Source organism: Suncus etruscus, chromosome 7, assembly GCF_024139225.1.
Source record: "Suncus etruscus isolate mSunEtr1 chromosome 7, mSunEtr1.pri.cur, whole genome shotgun sequence".
Taxonomy (NCBI): domain Eukaryota; kingdom Metazoa; phylum Chordata; class Mammalia; order Eulipotyphla; family Soricidae; genus Suncus; species Suncus etruscus.
In genome coordinates this window covers 69,543,010-69,563,497 of record NC_064854.1, presented here as the reverse complement: position 1 = coordinate 69,563,497, position 20,488 = coordinate 69,543,010, and the positions used below count along the sequence as shown (strand labels likewise).

General features: G+C 40.0%; 1 protein-coding gene and 1 long non-coding RNA gene across 2 annotated transcripts in view; both read left to right on the top strand.

Annotated features, from left to right (window-relative positions):
* Window positions 1-20,488, top strand: part of LOC126013826 (uncharacterized) — a 518,013-nt gene that overhangs the window by 171,055 nt on the left and 326,470 nt on the right. The gene's annotated exons all lie outside the window — the stretch shown is intronic.
* LOC126013677 (eukaryotic translation initiation factor 2-alpha kinase 1-like) lies at window positions 8,729-10,907 on the top strand. Its single transcript, XM_049776854.1, has one exon. The coding sequence runs from the start codon at window positions 8,860-8,862 to the stop codon at window positions 10,693-10,695; it is 1,836 nt and encodes a 611-aa protein (XP_049632811.1). The 5' UTR covers window positions 8,729-8,859; the 3' UTR covers window positions 10,696-10,907.

Here is a 20,488-nt window from a genome sequence, read left to right as displayed (position 1 = left end):
TCTCCCAGAGGCTCCAAAAGAGCATGGCCAATCTGCTTTGCTTCCCAGTCGTGCGCTCTTTCTAATGAAAGAGCACCACTTCAACAAGAAGAAAAAATCACACTAGAAATTGTGCTGAAAATCTGAAGCCCAGCATTTCTCCCCGGACTATCTTCTCTGCTGTGTGCTCAGGCCTAAGATTTGATCCTGCATGAGGCTTCATCCACAGAGGGCTACCCTTCCTTGGAGGTGACTTGACCCACCCAGAAAGGGTGGAGCCAGAGGAGAGTGGCCACGTACATCATTTAGTCAATGACACCACAACACATAGAAAACCCCACAATACAAGAATGACAATGGAAAACAACTCAGGCCAGCAACAGACATAGAGAATGAAGATAGCAACTCTGATGACCATAAATCAGCCAACCAACTAGTCTCTCAGATAAGGAGTTCAGAGAAGAAATATGGAAGAAGCTCACATAACTCAAAAAAACATGGATTGAGTTGAACAGAACACTAATTAGAGCCAGGAAAATATGAAGACAGAAATCAGAAAACTCCAAACTGAAATTTCAGGTCAAATAACAGGTCTGAAAAACTCAGTAAACTAATAAAATGACAAAATGGATAAACTCTCCAACAGGGTAACAGAAGCTGAGGATAGAATTAGTGCTCTAGAAGATGAGATAAATAACAACTCCATACATCAGGAGAAATTGGGAAAAAACTTAAAGCAAATGAACAGACAATGAAAAATTAGTCAAAGAATGGGAACAGATGAAAATAGAAGTCTATGATAAGCTCAACAGAAACAACTTAAGAATCATTGGAGTCCCAGAGACCCAGGAAGAAAATCTCCAGGAAGAATCAACAATCAAGAACATCATTAAAGAGAAACTTTCAGAGCTGAAGGATATATGTGATCAAATCCTGCATGCCTGAAGAGTACCAAATAAAAGAGACCTCAGAAAAAACACGCGAAGACACATCCTAGTCACAATGACGAATCCCACAGATAGACACAGAATTCTGAAAGCAGAAAGATCAAAAAGGGAAATTACATTCAAGGAAACATCCTTGAGATTTACAGCAGACCTGTCACCTGAAACACTCAAGGCCAGAAAGTAATAGTGGGACATAGTGACAAAATTCAATGAAATAAATGCTTTGCCTAGAATACTGTACCCAGCAAAACTCACTTTCAGGTTTGAAGAAACAATACATGGTTTCACAGACAAACAATAGCTCAGAAACTTTAGAGACTCAAAACCAGCTTTAAGAGAAAAACTGAAAGACCTACTTTAAGACAAGATTGACCAAAAGACACATCAAACTTCGATATAAAGATGGCATTAAATCCTAGAACAATTCTTTCTCTCAATGCCAATGGACTAAATGCACCAGTTAGAGACACAGAGTGGCTAAATGGCTCAAAAAACTCAATCCAACCTTCTGCTGCTATAAGAAACGCACCTGAATAGGCAGAACAAACATAGACTCAAATAAAAGGCTGGAGAAAATTATCCAAGCAAACAACACCCATAAAAAAGCAGGAGTCACCATACTAATATAAGATGATGCAAACTTTATTCTCAGAAAAGTTGAAAGGGACAAAGATTGACATATTGTATTAATCAAGGGGTATGTACAGCAGAAAGAAATCACTCTCCTAAACATATATGCACCAAATTAGGGGCCAGCAAATATTTAATAAATCGTTGACAAATATGAAAAATAATATCAATAACAACACAATAATTGTGGGGCTTTGTCAACACTTGATAGGTCAACAAGACTGAAACCCAACAAGAATATACTAGACCTGAGAAAACGAAATGAAAGAAAGAGGCCTAGCAGATATATATATGTATATATGTGTGTGTGGATACACATTTTTCTCCATAGTACATGGAACATTCTCAAGGATAGATTACAAGCTGGCACACAAAATATACCTCCATAATATCAAGAGGATAGAAATTTTGCAGGCTACCTTAGCTGACACAGGCCCTGAAATTATATGTGAACTACAAAGGGACACAGAAGAAAAACTTTAATACCTGGAAGTTAAACAGCCTAATACTGAATAACCAGTGGGTCTGAGATAAAATCAAAGAGGAAATCAAAACCTTCCTAGAAACAAATGACATTGGAGACACAAACTATCAGAACCTCTGGGACACAGCAAAAGCGGTACTGAGAGGAAAATTTATAGCTTTGCAAGCACACATCACGAAGGAAGAAGGGGCCTACCTGAATAGCTTAATGACACAGCTCATATAATTAGAAAGTGCTCAACAAAAATACCTAAAAATAGGGAGACAGAAGAAAATAACAATGCTGAGAACAGAAATCAACAAAGTGGAAACCCAAAAAACAATCCGAAAGCTCAACGAAAGAAAAAGTTGGTTCTTCGAAAAATAAACAAGATTGACTGACCATTAGCAAAACTAACAAAGAAAGAGAGAGAGAAAAAAACTTGGTAACTCGTATTAGAAATGAAAAAGGGGAGATCACTACCAATATTGCAGAGATTCTAAGGGTAATCAGAAACTACTTTGAGAAACTCTATGCCACTAAAAATGAGAACCAGGAAGAAATGGATAAATTCTTGGACTCTTATATCCTCCCAGGATTGAATAAAGAGGATGTAGCATATCTAAAGAACCCCATCACTATCGATGAAATTAAAACGATAATCAAATATCTGCCCAAAAACAAAAGCCCAGACCCATATGGATTCACTAATGAATTCTTTCAAACCTTCTAAAAGGAACTACTACCAATCCTGGCAAGACTCTTGAAATCGAAAAAACAGGAACTCTTCCAAATAACTTCTATGAAGTGAACACCACCTTGATACCTAAACCAGACAGAGATGATACCAAAAAAGAAAATTACAGACCAATATACGTGATGAACACAGATGCAAAGATCTTCAACAAAATCCTGGCAAATAGGATTCAATGCCTCATCAAGAAGATCATTCATTATGATCAAGTAGGTTTCATCCCAGGAATGCAAAGATGGTTTAACATCCATAAATCTTCAACATAATACACAACATAAAGAACAAGAAAAATAAAAATCACATGATCATATCAATAGATGCAGAGAAAGCATTTGATAAGTTCCAACACCCATTCTTGATAAAAAACTCTCAGCAAGATGGGAATAAAAGGAACCTTTCTCAATATAGTTAAAGCCATCTACCACAAGCACGTAGCAAATATTATTCTGAATGGAGAAAAACTAAAAGCCTTCCCTCCAAATTCTGGCACAAGGCAAGGCTGTCCTCTCTCACCACTCCTTCCTATTCAACATAGCACTGGACGTCCTTGCTATAGCGATCAGGCAAGAAAAATATATCATGGGAATTCAGATAGGAAAGGAAGAAGTCACACTCTCACTTTTTGCAGATGACATGATACTCTACTTAGAAAACCCCAAAGACTCTACCAAAAAAAAAGCTTCTAGAAATAATAGACTCAGACAGCAAGGTGGCAGGCTACAAAATTAACACACAAAAATCAATGGCCTTTTTATACACCAATGATAATAGGAAAGAAATGGACATTAAGAAAACAACCCCATTCACATTAGTGCCACACAAACTCAAATATCTTGGAGTGAACTTGACTGAAGATGTGAAGGACCTATACAAAGAAAACTATAAAACTCTATTCCAAGAAATAAGAGAGTACACACAGAAATGGAAGCACACGCCCTACTTTTGGATTGGCAGGATTAACATCATTAAAATGGCAATACTCCCCAAAGCATTGTACAGATTTAATGCGATCCCCCTAAAGATACCCATGAAATTCTTCAAAGAAGTGGATCAGGCACTTTTGAAATTCATTTGGAACAATAAACACCCTCAAAAAGCCAAAGCCATTATTGAGAAAAAAGAATATGGGAGGCATCACTTTTTCCAACTTTAAATTCTATTACAAAGCAATAGTTATCAAAACAGCATGGTGAATAAAGACAGACCCTCAGATCAGTGGAATGGACTTGAGTACTTAGAGAATGTTCCCCAGACATATAATCATCTACTCTTTGATAAAGGAGCAAGAAGTCCTAAATGGAGCAAAGAAAGCCTCTTCCACAAGTGGTGTTGGTACAACTGGCTAGCAACTTGCAAAAAAGCGAATTTAGACCCCCAGCTAACATCATGTATGCAGGTAAAATCCAAATGGATCAAAGACCTTGATATAAGACCTAAAACCATAAGGTATATAGAACAACACGTAGGTAAAACACTCCATGACATTGAGACTAAATGCAGCTTCAAGGAGAAAACTACACTCTCCAAGCAAGTGAAAGCAGAGATTAACAGATGGAAATATATTAAGCTGAGAAGCTTCTGCACCTTGAAGGAAATCGTATCCAGGATACAAGAGCCACCCACTGACTGGGAGGAACCATTCACCCAATACTCATCAGATAAGTGGCTAATATCCAAAATATACACGTCACTGACAGAACTCTAGAAGAAAAAAATCTAATCCCATTAAAAAATGGGGAGAAGAAATGGACAGACACTTTGATAAATAAGAAATACAAATGGTCAAAAGGCACATGAAAAAATGCTCCACATCACTAATCATCAGGGAGATGTAAATCATAAAATCTATGAGGTACCACCTCACACCACAGAGATTGGCACACATCACAAAGAATGAGAACAAGCAGTGTTGGCAGGGATATGGTAAGAAAGAAATTCTTATCCACTGCTTGTGGGAATGCCAACTAGTTCAACCTTTCTGGAGAGCGATATGGAGATTCCTTCAAAAACTGGAAATTGAGCTCCCATATGATCCAGCTATACCACTTCTAGGAATATACCCTAGGAACACAAAAATACAATACAAAAACCTTTTCCTTACACCTATATTTATTTCAGCACTATTTACCATAGCAAGACTCTGGAAACAACCAAGATGCCCTTCAACAGATGAATTGCTAAAGAAACTATGGTACATATACACAATGGAATATTATGCAGCCATCAGGAGAGATGAAGTCATAACATTTTCTTATATATGGATGTACATAGAATCTATTATGCTGAGTGAAATAAGTCAGAGAGAGAGAAAGATGGAGAATAGTCTCACTCATCTATGGGTTTTAAGAAAAATGAAAGACATTTCTCAACAATTTTCATAGACAAAAAAAGAAGAGGGTTGGATGTTACAGCCCACATCGAGGACCTCACCATAAAGAGTGATGAGTTTAGTTAGAGAAATAACTACACTGGGAACTATCCTATCAATGAGAATATATGAGGGAAATAGATAGCATGTCTAGAGACAGGTAGGGGCGGGGAGGGGAGGAGGGATATTTGGGACATTGGTGATGGGAATGTTACATTGGTGATGGGGGGTGTCATCTTATATGACTGAAACCAAACCACAATCATGTTGGTAACCAAGGTGTTTAAATAAAAATATTAATAAAATTGTTATAGTAGAACAGAAGCATATATTATAAAAAATTAAATTTGTTTAAGATTGCTTAAGTTAAGTGCTAGACCTGAAGGAAATCTGTTTGGTTTGTATTGAACATATGGTCTCAGAATTTAGCTACCTATTTCTGATTTATAGATACTTTTGTATATGATGGACCATAAAGTGAATAAGGAATTACAAATCACCATAGTTAGTTAGGCCTAATATTTTCCTTATTCTATGAAACCTAGAATAAGCTTAGGTATTAAGACAAAATTTATAGAAGTTTAAATATATATGCTATATCATGATTTTTTTCTCTAAATTATTTACATAAATCTGAAACAAGAAAATACACAGAATTTCAATGTTCAGAAAGAAGTTCATTGTCTTTTAAGGCCAAACCTCTTATTTTATTAAAGTTGGTGAAGTTCAACTTTAATGGATGGCAGTGGAGAACTCTTCCAGGTTTGATAAGAAAAAAATCATTTAAAAGTAGGAAAGCGCTTAGAGAATTCTACAAGGCAGTGGTAAGATTAAAATTTCCTATCCTTGAGAAACCTTCGTGCCCGCCAACCTGCGTGCCTCTCCCCAGAGTGAGTGCAGTGCCCTGAAGCCACTCCACCTGGGCATAAGGACCCCCACACCCGTGACCCCCTGTGCCTGTGCCCAGGGTGAGTACATTCCCTTGGGGCCACTCCACATGGGTGCACGGAAACCTCCACGCATGCCAGCCTGCGTGCACAGAGACCCCATTACCCACCGCCTCACTCTCCAGTCCCCAGAGATCACCCCACCAGACCGAGCTTAGACAGAGGAGGGCAGTTCCCTAGTACATAGCCTGCCAGAGTCACCTATATGCCACTGGGACAGGCTGGGACCAATAGACTGGGTAAGCTTGGGCCTGCAACCGGGACCTTTTGGTAACCTAGAGCAACCTAGCCCCCTGAACCCCAGAGTGAACCTGAGACCCCCGCCAAGGGCTGAGGGCAGATACCAGGTGGGTTTGGCTGGGGGAATTTCTTCTATGGAAACTCGGAGCAGGCGGAGCATCAGTGACTCCCAGATAAGGGAGGGAACAGAGAACTAGGCTCAACAGCGCCCACAACCATTGTGGCCAGGAGCAGAACTGCACCAGCTGACAGGAATAAAGAGAAGGAAATTGACCAGAACCACTGAAGGAAGGCTGACTTCCAGGTAGTAGAGGGGGGAGAAAGAGCTAGACTCAACAGCACCCTCCACCATTGTGACCAGAAGAGGACCAGCTCTAGCTGACAACAAAAGGGCAAAGCAACAAATCAGGCCATATAAAGAGCACAGGAGGAGACAAACCTCAGCAAGCTCACCCAACATTCCCTCTAGAACCACCCTCAGGGAGGGGACCCATTCCCATGCCACAAGGGATCAAAACAGGCTGAATTTAGAAGGCACAACACTCCAAAACACACCAATAAACGCAAAAAATATGGGTAAATCAAGGAGAACCCTAACATCTGAAGATACAGAGACAAACCGTAGCAAGTTTCCAAGTCTGACAAAACGTACAGATCCATGGGAATGCGACCTAAAAGCAGCAATGAGGAAGGAAATGCAAGAATTGATATAAGAAATGAAAGAAAAGCTACCTACCAAGTATAAGAAATCTATGGATGAACGAATCAGCCAAATTAAAGAAGAAATGTTAAAGAACATGAGAGATTCCATACAAAAAGAAGTGAAAAAATTAAAAGACAAAGTAACAAGCCTTACGAGCAGAAACACAGACTTGGAGAAGCACATTGAAGAACTCGAAGGAAAACTGCAAACAAAAAATGATCAAAAAACCAACAAAGAAATAAAAGGCAAAGCACTGGAAGGAAAAGTCCAGTATTTAATGAACAAGGACAAAAGAAACAATCTAAGAATTGTGGGTATACTAGAAGGGGAGGAAATAGGGAAAGAGGAAGAACAAGTAGTCAGAGAGATAATAGCAGAGAACTTCCCCACCCTCTGGAAAGAAACTTCAATGATAATCCAGGATGTGAAAAGAGTCTCTAATAAAATAGACCCTAATAAACAAACACCAAGACATATAGTAATCCAATTGGCAAAAAAAAAAAAAGAGAGAGAGAGAGAAAGAGGAACTTCTTAAAGCGATAAGGGAGAAAAAAATCCCTCAAGTACAAAGGTAGAGACATAAGAATCAAACCAGATCTCCCATTCAAAATAATTCAAGCAAGAAGACAATGGAATGATATATTTAAACAACCGAATGAAAGAAATTTCCAACCTAGGGTCCAATACCCAGCAAAACTATCATTCACATGGGAGGACAGACTAAAAACATTCTCAAACAAGAACAAACTTGAACTATTTGTGCAAAAAAAAAAAAAAACGACCTAAACGACCTACTCAGAGACTAATTACACAATGCAAACCCCCAATTGTAACAAAAAACACCCTACACAACACAACTGCAAAACAATAATCTCCTTAAATGTTAAAGGACTAAACTCTCCAATTAAAAGACACATAGTAGAGAGCTGGATTAGGAAAAATAAACCGGACTTCTGCTGTCTGCAAGAAACACACCTACAACTACAGGATAAGCACAGGCTTAGAATAAAAGGATGGAAAGTAATTATTCAGGCCAATGGAAAACAAAAAAGAGCAGGGACAGCCATTATTATATCAGACCAAATTGCATTTAACCTCAAGAAAGTGATCAGAGACAAGGAGGGTCACTACTTACTGATCAGGGGAACATTAGATCAAGAAACACTAACCCTGGTTAATATCTATGCACCTAATGTAGAGCCAGCAAAATATGTGAGGCATCTGCTTGCAAACCTGGAGAAACACATGAATGGAAATGTGATAATAGTAGGGGACCTCAATACTCCACTACCACCACTGGACAGATCCACCAAACAGAAAAATAGCAAAGAAATAAGAGCTCTAAATGAAAAATTAGAAGATTTAGGGCTAATAGACTTATATAGAGCCCTCCATCCCCAGAAAGCAGAATACACATTCTTCTCAAGCCCACATGGAACCTTCTCCAGAATAGACCATGTTAGGATACAAAGCCAACCTATATAAGACCACAAATGTAAGGATCATTAGAAGTAACCTTTCAAATCACTATGCAACAGAGGTCAAAATTGACTTCAAGAAGAAGCAATGGAGAAAAACTAATAACTGGAGATTAAACAACATGCTGCTCAAAAACAGCTGGATCAAAGAACAACTCAAGAAAGAAATAAAAAGATTCTTTGAGATAAATGATAATAAAGAGGATCCGGTGGGGACCAGAGAGTGAGACGAGTGGACGGACTGTCGTGGTGCGGGGCCAGCGGGCGGGCCCGGCTGCCCCCCGCGATGCAGGGGGGGGGACCCCGCCGACTCAGAGTGCGAGGCCGCGGACGATGGGGCCAAGGGGGCGATGGCGCCGCCTGCCATCGACTTCCCGGCCGAGGGCTCGGACCCCAAGTACGACGAGTCTGATGTTCCTGCCGAACTGCAGGTGCTGACAGGGCCCCTCCAGCAGCCCACATTCCCTTTCGCAGTTGCCAACCAGCTGCTGCTGGTGTCTCTGCTGGAGCACCTGAGCCATGTACATGAGCCCAATCCACTGCGCTCCAGAGAGGTGTTTAAATTGCTCTGTCAGACCTTCATCAAGATGGGACTGCTGTCGTCTTTCTCCTGCAGTGATGAGTTCAGTTCCCTACGACTGCATCACAACCAGGCCATCACCCACCTGATGCGCTCAGCCAAGGAGCGAGTGCGCCAGGATCCTTGTGAAGATAATTATGTCCAGAAGACCAGGTTCAGGGAAATAGCACTTGAGGCCCAAACATCCCGCTACTTGAATGAGTTTGAAGAAGTCTCCATCCTAGGCAAAGGAGGCTACGGGCGTGTGTACAAGGTCCGGAATAAATTAGATGGTCAGTATTATGCAATCAAGAAAATCCTGATAAAGGGTGCATCGAAAAGAGATTGTATGAAGGTGCTGCGGGAAGTGAAGGTACTGGCGGGGCTCCAGCACCCCAATATCGTGGGCTACCATACTGCCTGGATCGAGCATGTGCATGTCGCCTCGATGAATGGGAGAACCTCTTTTCAGCTGCCATCCTTGGAAGTCATCTCTGAGCCAAGAACTGGGCCGGAGCTGTGGGATGAGTATGATGCTGAGAAAGCCAGAAGTAGCAGTAGTGGTTCCTCTATCATCTTCGCTGACCCCTCCTCAGAAAGAGAGCAACAGCCTTTTGGGGGTGACCTGGTAGCTCCCAATAATAGACTGGCGAACTATGTGCCCCGCCACGTAGCCAAGTCATCTCCAGGGCACCCAGACAGCGATTTGTCGTCTAGCTCGATGGTTGGGCCTGGGCTGCCAGCGCCACTTGACTCTGACACCGAGGATGATTTCACAGCCACTTCCAGCGAGGAGTCCTCGGGAGAGAACCGGAACTTGTTGGGCCAGACAGAGATGTGTCAGGTGCAGTACCACCTGATGCTCCACATCCAGATGCAATTGTGCAAGCGTTCACTGTGGGACTGGATCGTGGAGAGAAACACGCGGGATCGGGAGTGCATGGACGAAGCATCTTGTCCTTATGTGATGGCCAGTGTTGCAATGAAAATCTTTCAGGAGTTGGTGGAAGGTGTATTTTACATACACAGCATGGGGATTGTGCACAGAGACCTAAAGCCCAGGAACATTTTCCTTCACGGTCCTGACCAGCAAGTGAAAATTGGAGACTTTGGCCTGGCCTGCACGGACCTCATCCAGAGGAACTCAGACTGGACCACTGCTGAGGGGGAGAGGATGCCAGCTCATACTTCCAGAGTGGGGACCTGCCTCTACGCATCACCCGAGCAGTTGGAAGGGTCTGAGTACGATGCCAAGTCAGACATGTATAGCCTGGGTGTCATTCTGCTGGAGCTCTTCCAACCCTTTGAGACGGAGATGGAGCGGGCGCACGTGCTGACTCGGGCAAGAGTGGGGCAGCTGCCTGAAACCCTGGGCAGGAGGTGCCCTGTGCAAGCCAAGTATATCCAGCAGCTGACGAAGCGGAACTCGTCCCAGCGGCCATCTGCTGAACAGCTGCTGCAGAGCCAACTCTTCCAGACCCCTAGCAACGTGAACCTGTCCCTCCAGATGAAGATTCTAGAGCAGGAAAAAGAAATTGCGGAACTGAAGAAGCAGTTGAGTCTTCTTTCTCAAGATAGAGGAGACCCAGGGGACTTGACCGATGCTGCGCTGCCAGTCTCACCTTGATGGGCTCTCACCAACTCAGAATGGACTGATTTGAAAATGGTCATAGTAGGTGCCACCTGGGCTCCATCCCGATACCCCGTAAGGTCTAGCGGGAATGATCTCCAGGTGCAGAGCCAGGAGTAAGCCCTGAGTGTTGCTGGGCATGGCTCAAAAACTAAAATAAGAGAATGGTAAGAGTAAGAATTGTGGTCTGAGTGGGTGGTGTATTGTTTATTAAAGGGTAGCTATGAATTGAAAAAGAAAAAAAAATGATAATAAAGAGACAACATGTCAAAATTTGTGGTACACAGCAAAAACAGTAATTAGGGGGAAACTCATAGCAATACAGGCCTATGTCAGGAAACAGGAAAATGACAAAACCAAAAGTTTAAAAGATCACCTCAAATAATTGGAACAACAGCAACAGAGAAATCCAACCACAACCAGAAGGCAAGAAATAATAAAAACCAGAGCAGAAATAAACAACATCGAAACTAAGAAAACAATACAAAAAACCAATGAGACCAGGAGTTAGTTTTTCGAAAAAATAAACAAGATAGACAAACCGTTGGCAAAACTCACCAAAAAGAAAAAAAGAGGGAAAACACGCAAATCAGTAAGATCACAAATTAAAGGGGAGAGATTACAACAGAACCCCAAGAAATACAACATATCATGAGATTATATTATGAACAACTATACTCAGCTGGGCTAGAGAACCCAGTAGAAATCGACAGATTCTTGGGAAAACACCCTCTTCCAAGACTGGAAAAGGAAGAAGTAGAAAGCCTAAACAGACCAATCACCTCAGAGGAAATTGAAGATGTAATTAAAAAACTCCCTAAGAACAAAAGCCCAGGCCCAGATGGATTTACAGGTGAATTCTATCAAACATTCCAAGAAGACTTACTACCACTTTTCCATAGGATCTTTCAAACCATAGAGAAAACAGGAATCTTCCCCAACTCCTTTTATGAGGCTAATATCACACTCATTCCCAAAGTTGGCAAAGACACTACCAAGAGACAAAACTACAGTCCAATCTCACTAATGAACATAGATGCAACGATACTCAACAAAATCTTAGCATACCGAATCCAGCACTTAATCATGACCAAGTGGGTTTTATACCAGGAATGCAAGGTTGGTTGAACATATGCAAATCAATCAACATACATCATATCAACAACAAGAAAGACAAAAACCACATGATTATATCAATCGATGCAGAGAAGGCGTTTGACAAAATCCAACACCCTTTCAACTCAGCAAAATAGGGATAGAAGGAACCTTCTTCAAGATAGTTACAGCTATCTATGAAAAGCCTACAGCCAACATTATACTTAATGGTGAGAAACTAGAAGCATTCCCACTAAGGAACTAGGCAAGGCTGTCCACTCTCTCCACTCTTATTCAATATAACCTTAGAAGTCCTAGCAATAGCAATTCGACAAGAGAAGGGAATCAAAGGAATCCAAATTGGGAAAGAGGAACACAAACTATCTCTATTTGCAGATGATATGATGTTATACATCAAAAACCCTAAACAGTCCACAGTAAAACTCCTAGAAACAATTAACCAATACAGCAAAGTGTCTGGATACAAAGTCAATACACAAAAGACAGTTAGCTTTTCTATACACAAATAATGAAGTTGAGGAGAGAAAGATTAAAAATACAATTCCATTTAAAATAGTATCAAAAAATATCAGGTCCCTAAGAATCAGCCTTATAAGGGAAGTGAAAGACCTATACCAGGGAAACTTCAAAACACTTCAGAAAGAAATTTAAGAGGATCTAAAGAAATGGAAGAACATCCCATGCTCATGGATAGGTAGAATTAATATAGTCAAAATGACTATCCTACCCAAACTACTGTATAGATTTAATGCAATCCCTATAAAATTCAGACACCATTCTTTAAAGAATTAGAACAATCAATCACAAAATTCATCTGGAACCAGAAAAGACCCAGGGTAGCCAAACACATACTGTAAAACAAGAAGCTGGGTGACATCTCCCTACCTAACTTGAAACTATACTATAAAGCCATAGTGATCAAACAGCATGATATGGAACAGAGACAGGACCTCAGACCAGTGGGTCAGAACAAAATTCCCAGACATAAATCCCCAGATATGCAGCCAACTAATATTTGATAAAAGAGGCAAGAACTTGAAATGGAACAAAGAATGTCTATTCAACAAATGATGTTGGTACAACTGGAAAACCACATGTAAGAAAAGGAAAATTGACCCATACCTCACTCCTTATACAAAAGTCAACTCAATATGGATAAAAGACCTCTAAATCAGACCCGAATCTATAAAGTTTATTGAGAATAAAATAGGCAGAACACTCTAAGACCTATATATCAAAAAGGTCTTCGAAGATGGAGCACCAATGGCAAGAGCTTTAGCGTCAAACATAAACAAATGGGATTACATCAAACTAAAAAGCTTCTGCATGGCAAAAGAAACCCTACTTAACACAAGAAGACAGTTAACAGAATGGGAAAAATTTTTTTCACTCGACATATCAGATAAAGGACTGATATCTAGAACATACAAAGCACTCAGAATGCTGAGCCCCCCAAAACCAAACAAAGCCATAAAAAATGGGAAGAAGAAATGAATAGACACTTCTCGGAGGAAGACAGAAGAATGGCCAACAAACACATGAAAACATGCTCACCTTCACTCATCATCAGGGAGATCCAAATCAAGGCAACAATGAAATACCACCTTAAACCAGTGAAAGTGGCTCACATAAAAAATAATGGGAACAACCATTGGCGAGGATGCGGTATGAAAGGCACACTCATCCACTGCTGGTGGGAATGCCTCCTGTCCAACACCTATGGAGAGCAGTCTGGAGAGTGCTCAAAGAACTAAGAATTGAGCTGCCATTTGACCCAGCAATTGCTCTTCTAGGTATATACCCCCAAGTTGGAAGGACATTCATTCCAAAATAAGTGTGCACCCCACTATGTATCGCAGCACTCAATATAATAGCCAAGTCTTGGAACAACCTAGATGTCCAACAGCAGATGAATGGATCATTAAGATGTGGTATTTATACACAATGTTATGCTACATGGCAGTCAGAAATGATACAATCACAGACTTTGCAGCAACATGGATGGACCTATAAAATATTATGTTAAACGAAGTAAGCCAGAAGACAAAAGATAAACACACAATGATAGTGCTATACTGAAGCACCTAGAACATACACCTTATATAAAACTAATACTCAATAATCAAATAACAGGGTATAACAGGATAGAAACTCCAAACACGGCAATACTCAATGTATACTCAGGAGCAGTGCCCAAAATACATGAAAAAGGAACAACACAAACTCTTGACTACACATTATACCACAAAGAAACCAGCAACAGTAGAAAAAGCAGCATAGAGAGAACAGGTAAGTAATCAGCCTTCTGCTACAAAGGCCCATAATTATCCCTTAGGGATCTTATACAGGATCACAGGTAAACTATACCACAAGAAATCACTGACTCCAAAGGAAACATCCCATAACACTATGTTTTAATGCCTTAATCTTACTTTATTTAAAATAACCTCTCAGCTTTTCTGTCCAAAGGCGTTCTTGAATACAAATGGTGGACAAACTAAGATGGCATCTTGGCTCTCACTCATATGAGATACCATACCCAGCTTGCACTACAAGAATGTCCCGAGAAAACTCTTTAACATACACTTTATCTCTAGGTTATACCTTCTTTTAGGATTTGAAGCATGTGACCAGTCAGACCACCGAAGCAGCAACTGTGACGTACAGACTTATACTACAGGCCCTACTCATCGAACACATTCAAGCAAACTAGCATTCCCTTTCTATTATCTCCTCTATTCTCACCACTTTTTTCTTTTTCTTTTCTTTTTTCTTCTCTTTTCTTTTTTCTTTTCTCTTCTCCCTTTCTTTCTAATGTATTTTTTCTTTTCTTCTTTCGTACCCCTTCCATATAATTTCCCCTTTCCCTCCTTTGGAAATCCAACTATCCCTTCACCCCTCAATCCCACCCAGACCTCCCACCGTATTAAAACTCTTCACCCTCAGACCTTAATCCATTAGGCATCAAGACTGACCTCCTACCCCAACGACTCAGTACCCAGCACCCAAGCGAAGGGACACCCAGTCAAACCCACACCTCGCCCTCACAAGAAAAGACAACCAACTCCCCTGCAGACTCATGCTGCACGGCCCTCCCTACCAAATCCCCCTACCGTGGACTGTTACTTGAAACCGGACTTAGCTCTAAAAGTATCCCCAATGCAAGAACTCCTACAAGACCTCCCTGCTGCAAATCCTTTGCCAATCTCAAGAAGGTCAGGGGGAGTGATGGAAAGGTGCTTGTGAACTCACACACCACAAGAAAATCCCAAAAGACAATGGAAAAACCTATACTTCCAACATAAGTATAAGACCAGTATTGCACCACCTTTTTACCTGATTTTCCCCAAAAGTAAGGTAATCTCATGCATCACATGGTTCCTTTATTATTTTGTTAATTAATTTTTTTAATGTTCTATGTGTACATATGTGAGCACATATACTTTTATTCTTAATTTTATCTTGTTTGGATGTGTGACCTGTTTCTGTTTTCTTCTCTGTCCAGCCCCAAATGCACAGACAATATAAAGTAGCACCATTTTTCCTTGCAAAGGCACACTAAAAAGGGAAAATCTTACATATAAAAAAGAGCTCTTATCTGCTAAAGATAAGAACTCATACTTGTTTACAATACAGGAATATCTCCTACCTTGAAAATATGTCACGCGGACCCAACTTAGACCTTAGGTGATTAGACACCATCTGTCCAGCCTTGAACCCTGGACCCCAGACATAGAATCGACACAGTTCTTCACAACAGCTACAAGAAACAAATCACAGCCAGGACATTCTTAATACCGCTGGGCCACCAACAAGTGCCAGCTCTAATATGATATCCTGACAACAAAGAAAATGGGAACAACTTGACCTAAGAACAGGTTATCCTACCTCACCAGCTAATGATAAGACAAAATCAGAAGACTTGTCACCCTTTGGTCAGTCCAAAAGCCAAGATCGCGATTTACAGATGACTGGCTGCTAGAACCATGACTGGAATGAATATATCTTGAGACCAATAAAAAAGCCCTAGTCTAGGGTTTGAACTGTGACCCGCACAATAACCATGATCCCCAGTTCCAAAGGTCCAGCAGAGACAATCGTAATGGAATGTGGCTTCTGGAAACACAATGAAAGACGCTATCCTAGGTACCATCCTAGGATCAGTGCAAAGACCTGCAACACCAACCACAGAAGATGGATTAAAATGACAGAGGGAACAGAACTTCTAGAACCACAAAGAAAGACTTCATCATAAGTCCCACTCCTGGACCTGTGCAGATACTGAGATCTATAGATACAAAGGTCTTATTTCATCACCCAGGACGGAGCAGAAGTTTTCCAAATACCACGAAAGCACCACCGGTAGAGTAAATGAACCTGAACTGAGTCTATAGAAAATCCCGTGACAATATACCCCAAGGGTGAAGAAACCCCATAGCCCTAAGGCCAAGTGAATTCCTTTTTGAATGACCCCAACATTTACTGTGCCAGTGCAGGAGGGAAAAAAAGGCAAAAAGCACAAAACATTTTATCTTCTATATATTTTTTTCTTCATTTATTATTATTATTGTTTTTATTTTTATTTACCTATCTACTTTTGTTGATTTCTTTGTTTTTGTGTGGTTATTGAAGTTGTTGTCCCCGTTTATATTTATATTGTTTTTTTCTTCTTCTTTTCTTTTCTTTCTTTAGGTGCTCTGCCATGTTTTTTAACTCAAGATCATGGCTTTTTTTTGTGGTGCTTATCATTATCACTGGAGTGCTCACTGGATATTTGACTCTTCTTTTTGTACTGTTGGGGTGTTTCACCTTCTTTTTCTCGTTCATTTCTCAAACCGATGATGAGAGCCTCTAGAAGGATTCCCCCCATTTTCGGCATATTAGACTTTTACCTCAGTTTATTACTTTTCTTCAAATTAAACCACATAACTTGAACTATGTAGTCCTTCCTCCCAGTTAGAGGGGGAAATAAGGGAGGCACCAAGACCAAGACTACTAAGTAGTAAGCTAGGTACAGAGGGGACCACAATTTCTCGCAGCCCCGGGGTGAGGGAGGAGGATATGGGAGATAGGACGAACACGGAGGTGTAGGGAGGACAAATCGATGATGGGAACCCCCCTGATTTTATTTAAATGTGAACCTGTAATATTATTGTCAACAATATGTAAACCACTATGATCAAAATAAAAATTATATTATAAAAGAGTACTCTACTACATCCTTAACCTGTAAAATATTTTTAGATCTGTCCCTAAACTATTTTTCTTTTGCGAATACTTTTCTTTTCTTCTGTCTCCAAAAAATAAAATAAAATAAAATAAAAGAATTCCAGCATCAGATCCTGATATTAAAAGTATGAATAATAGCAGGGTCAAACCTTTGGGCCAATCTTCTGTATCTTCCCCAGAATGTCCGTATCAGGGGCTTTTCCTTTTCATGGTGCTTCCTCACCATATTAACATGGCATCAAATTCTCCAACATCTTGTACTGCTCAGATCCCGCGCAGAGGTCAGCAATGACAGAAACTAATGAAACAAAGGAAGTAGAAAGGGGGCTAAGGATGGAAAGAAAGAGGAAAGAAAACTGTGGAAAAAGAGAACAAATTAAGTCAATTAAGCAACAGAAGAGAAAAAATTGCTACACTTCCAAACTGATTAAGCAATAATAGGAGGATAGGAGGCTGACAGAGTCTTATATATTGGGATGAGATAAAGGCACTATGGCCTCAATGAAACCAATTGAAGCCGATAAAGAAACTGATGGTCATTGACCTGAAATGTGATTAGGCTAGTGATATGTGTAGACAGTGTTTTAAAGTTGGGGACTCAGCAGGACGTTAGCCCATCCAGTTGGCTTTTAGAAGGGGAGAGCAATAAAGTGAGAAGGTACACATCCTAGCCCAAGTGTAGCCAGTTCTTAAGAACTTGACGCTTCAAGGTTGATATCAGACACAGTCCTGAGAAACTGAGGCTGGTAGACAGAGCAACATAAAATTCCCTCTTTTTAAATCAAAAGCAACATTTTCATACCATGGTCAGTGCTCCCAAAGGAAAAGAGAACACCAGGATACTTGATGGACTCTACCCAGCCACACAGTCCCAAGATACCAAGGCAGATAGAGTGGCAGTGTGGTTTTCTTTGTGACTCAGAAGTGCCCAGATCAGTGTGCTTAGAGAATAATGCAGCTATCCCACTTTGCTCCATGACCATACATTTTTCCCACTTATAGTCTCCCTGAAAGGACTTTAAGAGAGGAAATGTTGAGAAGTTTAAGGAACTCAAATCCATAGAATAAATTGCCAATAATAATAGTGTATAAACAGAAATAAAAATTTTCAAACAGACATGTAAGAACTGTGTAATTTGGAGACGAACTGAAAAACTTACTGAAGGACCTCACCAGTGGAGTAACAGTAAAATTAAATTCAGAGCTCCAAGATGAGCTGCATAACTTCAGACAAAAGTAGAAATGGAAAAGTCTTAAAGTAATTAAATAGTTGACAAGATAACTTTGCAATGAATTTAAGAGAAACAATATAAAAATTATCAGTTTCCCTGAGAGCAATAAGGACAAAATTTTTGAAGAAGCAAGAGTCAAAGATATCAAAGATATCATGCTGAAAAATTTTCAAAACTGGAGAATGCATGTACCCATATTCTGGACACCACAAAGGTGTCTGGCTAAAGAGACTCAAGTAAAAATGCTCCAAGATTCATACTAATCAGAACGATGAAACCAGAGACAGAGATAGAATACTTAAAGCAGCAAGATCAAAAAAGGAAATATCATACAAAGAAGCATCTTTAAGATTTACAGCAGACTATGGACCAGAGTGATAGCACAGTGGTAGGACGCAACACACCAACCCAGGAAAGACCCAGGTTGGATACCCAACATCCCAAATGGTCCCCCAAACCTGTAAGGAGCGATTTCTGAGTGCAGATCTAGAAGTAATCTCAGTGAGCTGCTGAGTATGGCCCCCAAACCAAAAGTAAACAAACAAAAAATTTACAGAAGACTTACCAAAGGCAATCCTCTGGGCACAAAGGTAGTGGTGAGACAGTAAAAATACTCAATGAAACAAATGATTCACCAAGAATAATTTACTCAGCAAGATTATCATTCACAACTGAAGGAACTATACAGCTTCAAAAATAAACAATAGCTCAGGAACTTTATAGTCTCAAACCAACTTAAAAAAGAGAACTGAAGGGGTTAATTAAAAAAAGTCAAATCATACACACACAAACACACATACCCCAACTCTACAAAGAGATGGCAAAAATTCCATTATAGAGCTGAGTCTCAAAGTCAATGGGATAAATACAATAATTAGAGACACAGAAGTCAATAGTTTAGAAAATTAAATCCAAAATTTTGTTTCCTTCAGAAAACATATTTGAATTGTTATAGCAAACACAGACTCAAAGTCAAAGGTTGGAGGACAATTTTTTAAGCAAAAAAAATCTCCCCCAAAAATCTCAGGTGACCATTGTAGTATCAGCTGACAAGACTTCGGATTCAAAAATGATTATGAGACAGAGTTGCCCATTATAACCTTCGACGGTTAAGTAAGGAGGATGTAGCATATAGAAACACCCCCATCACTATTGAGGAAATTGAAACATTAATCAAATGTCTGCCTAAAAAGAAAAGCCCAAGCCCAGATGGATTTACTAATGAATTCTTTCAAACCTTTCTAGAGGAGCTACTACCAATCCAAGCCAGGCTCTTTCACGAACTTGAAAAAAACGAGAACACTCCCAAACAGCTTTTATGAAGCCAACATCACCTTAATACCAAAACCAGACAGAGATGCTACCAAAAAAGAAAATCAGAGACCAATATCCCTGATGAATACAGATGCAAAGATCTTCAACAAAATCCTGGCAAATAGAATCCAATGTCTCATCAAGAAGATCATCTACTACGATCAAGTAGGTTTCATCCCAGGAATGCAAGGATGGTTTAACATCCGTAAATCTATCAACATAATACAAAACATCAAGAACAAGAAAAATAAAAATCACATAATCGTATCAATAGACACAGAAAAAGCTCCAACACCCATTCTTGATCAAAACTCTCAGCAAGATGGGAATGAAAGAAATCTTTCTCAATATAGTTAAGGCCATCTACCACAAGCCAATGGCAAATTCTGGTACAAGACAAGGCTGTCCGCTCTCACCACTGCTCTTCAATATAGTACTGGAAGTACTTGCTATTATGATAAGGCAAAAAAAAACTATCAAGGGCATCCAGATAGGAAAGGAAGAAGTCACGCTCTCACTGTTTGCTGATGACATGATACTCTACTTAGAAAACCTAAAGACTCTTTCAAAAAGTTTATAGACAAAATAGATTCATATAGCAAGGTGGCAGGCTACAAAATTAACACACAAAAATCAATGGCCTTTTCATACATAAATAATGATAGGGAAGAGATGGATGTTAAGAAGGCAATTCCATTTACATTAGTGCTACACAAACTCAAATATCTTGACCAAAGATGTGAAGAACCTATACAAAAAGAACTATAAAGCCTTGCTCCAAGAAATAAGAGCGGACACACAGAAATGGAAACCTGCTCATATATTGGCAGGATTAACATAATTAAAATGGCAATAATCCACAAAGTATTATACAGATTTAATGTGATCCCTCTAATGAT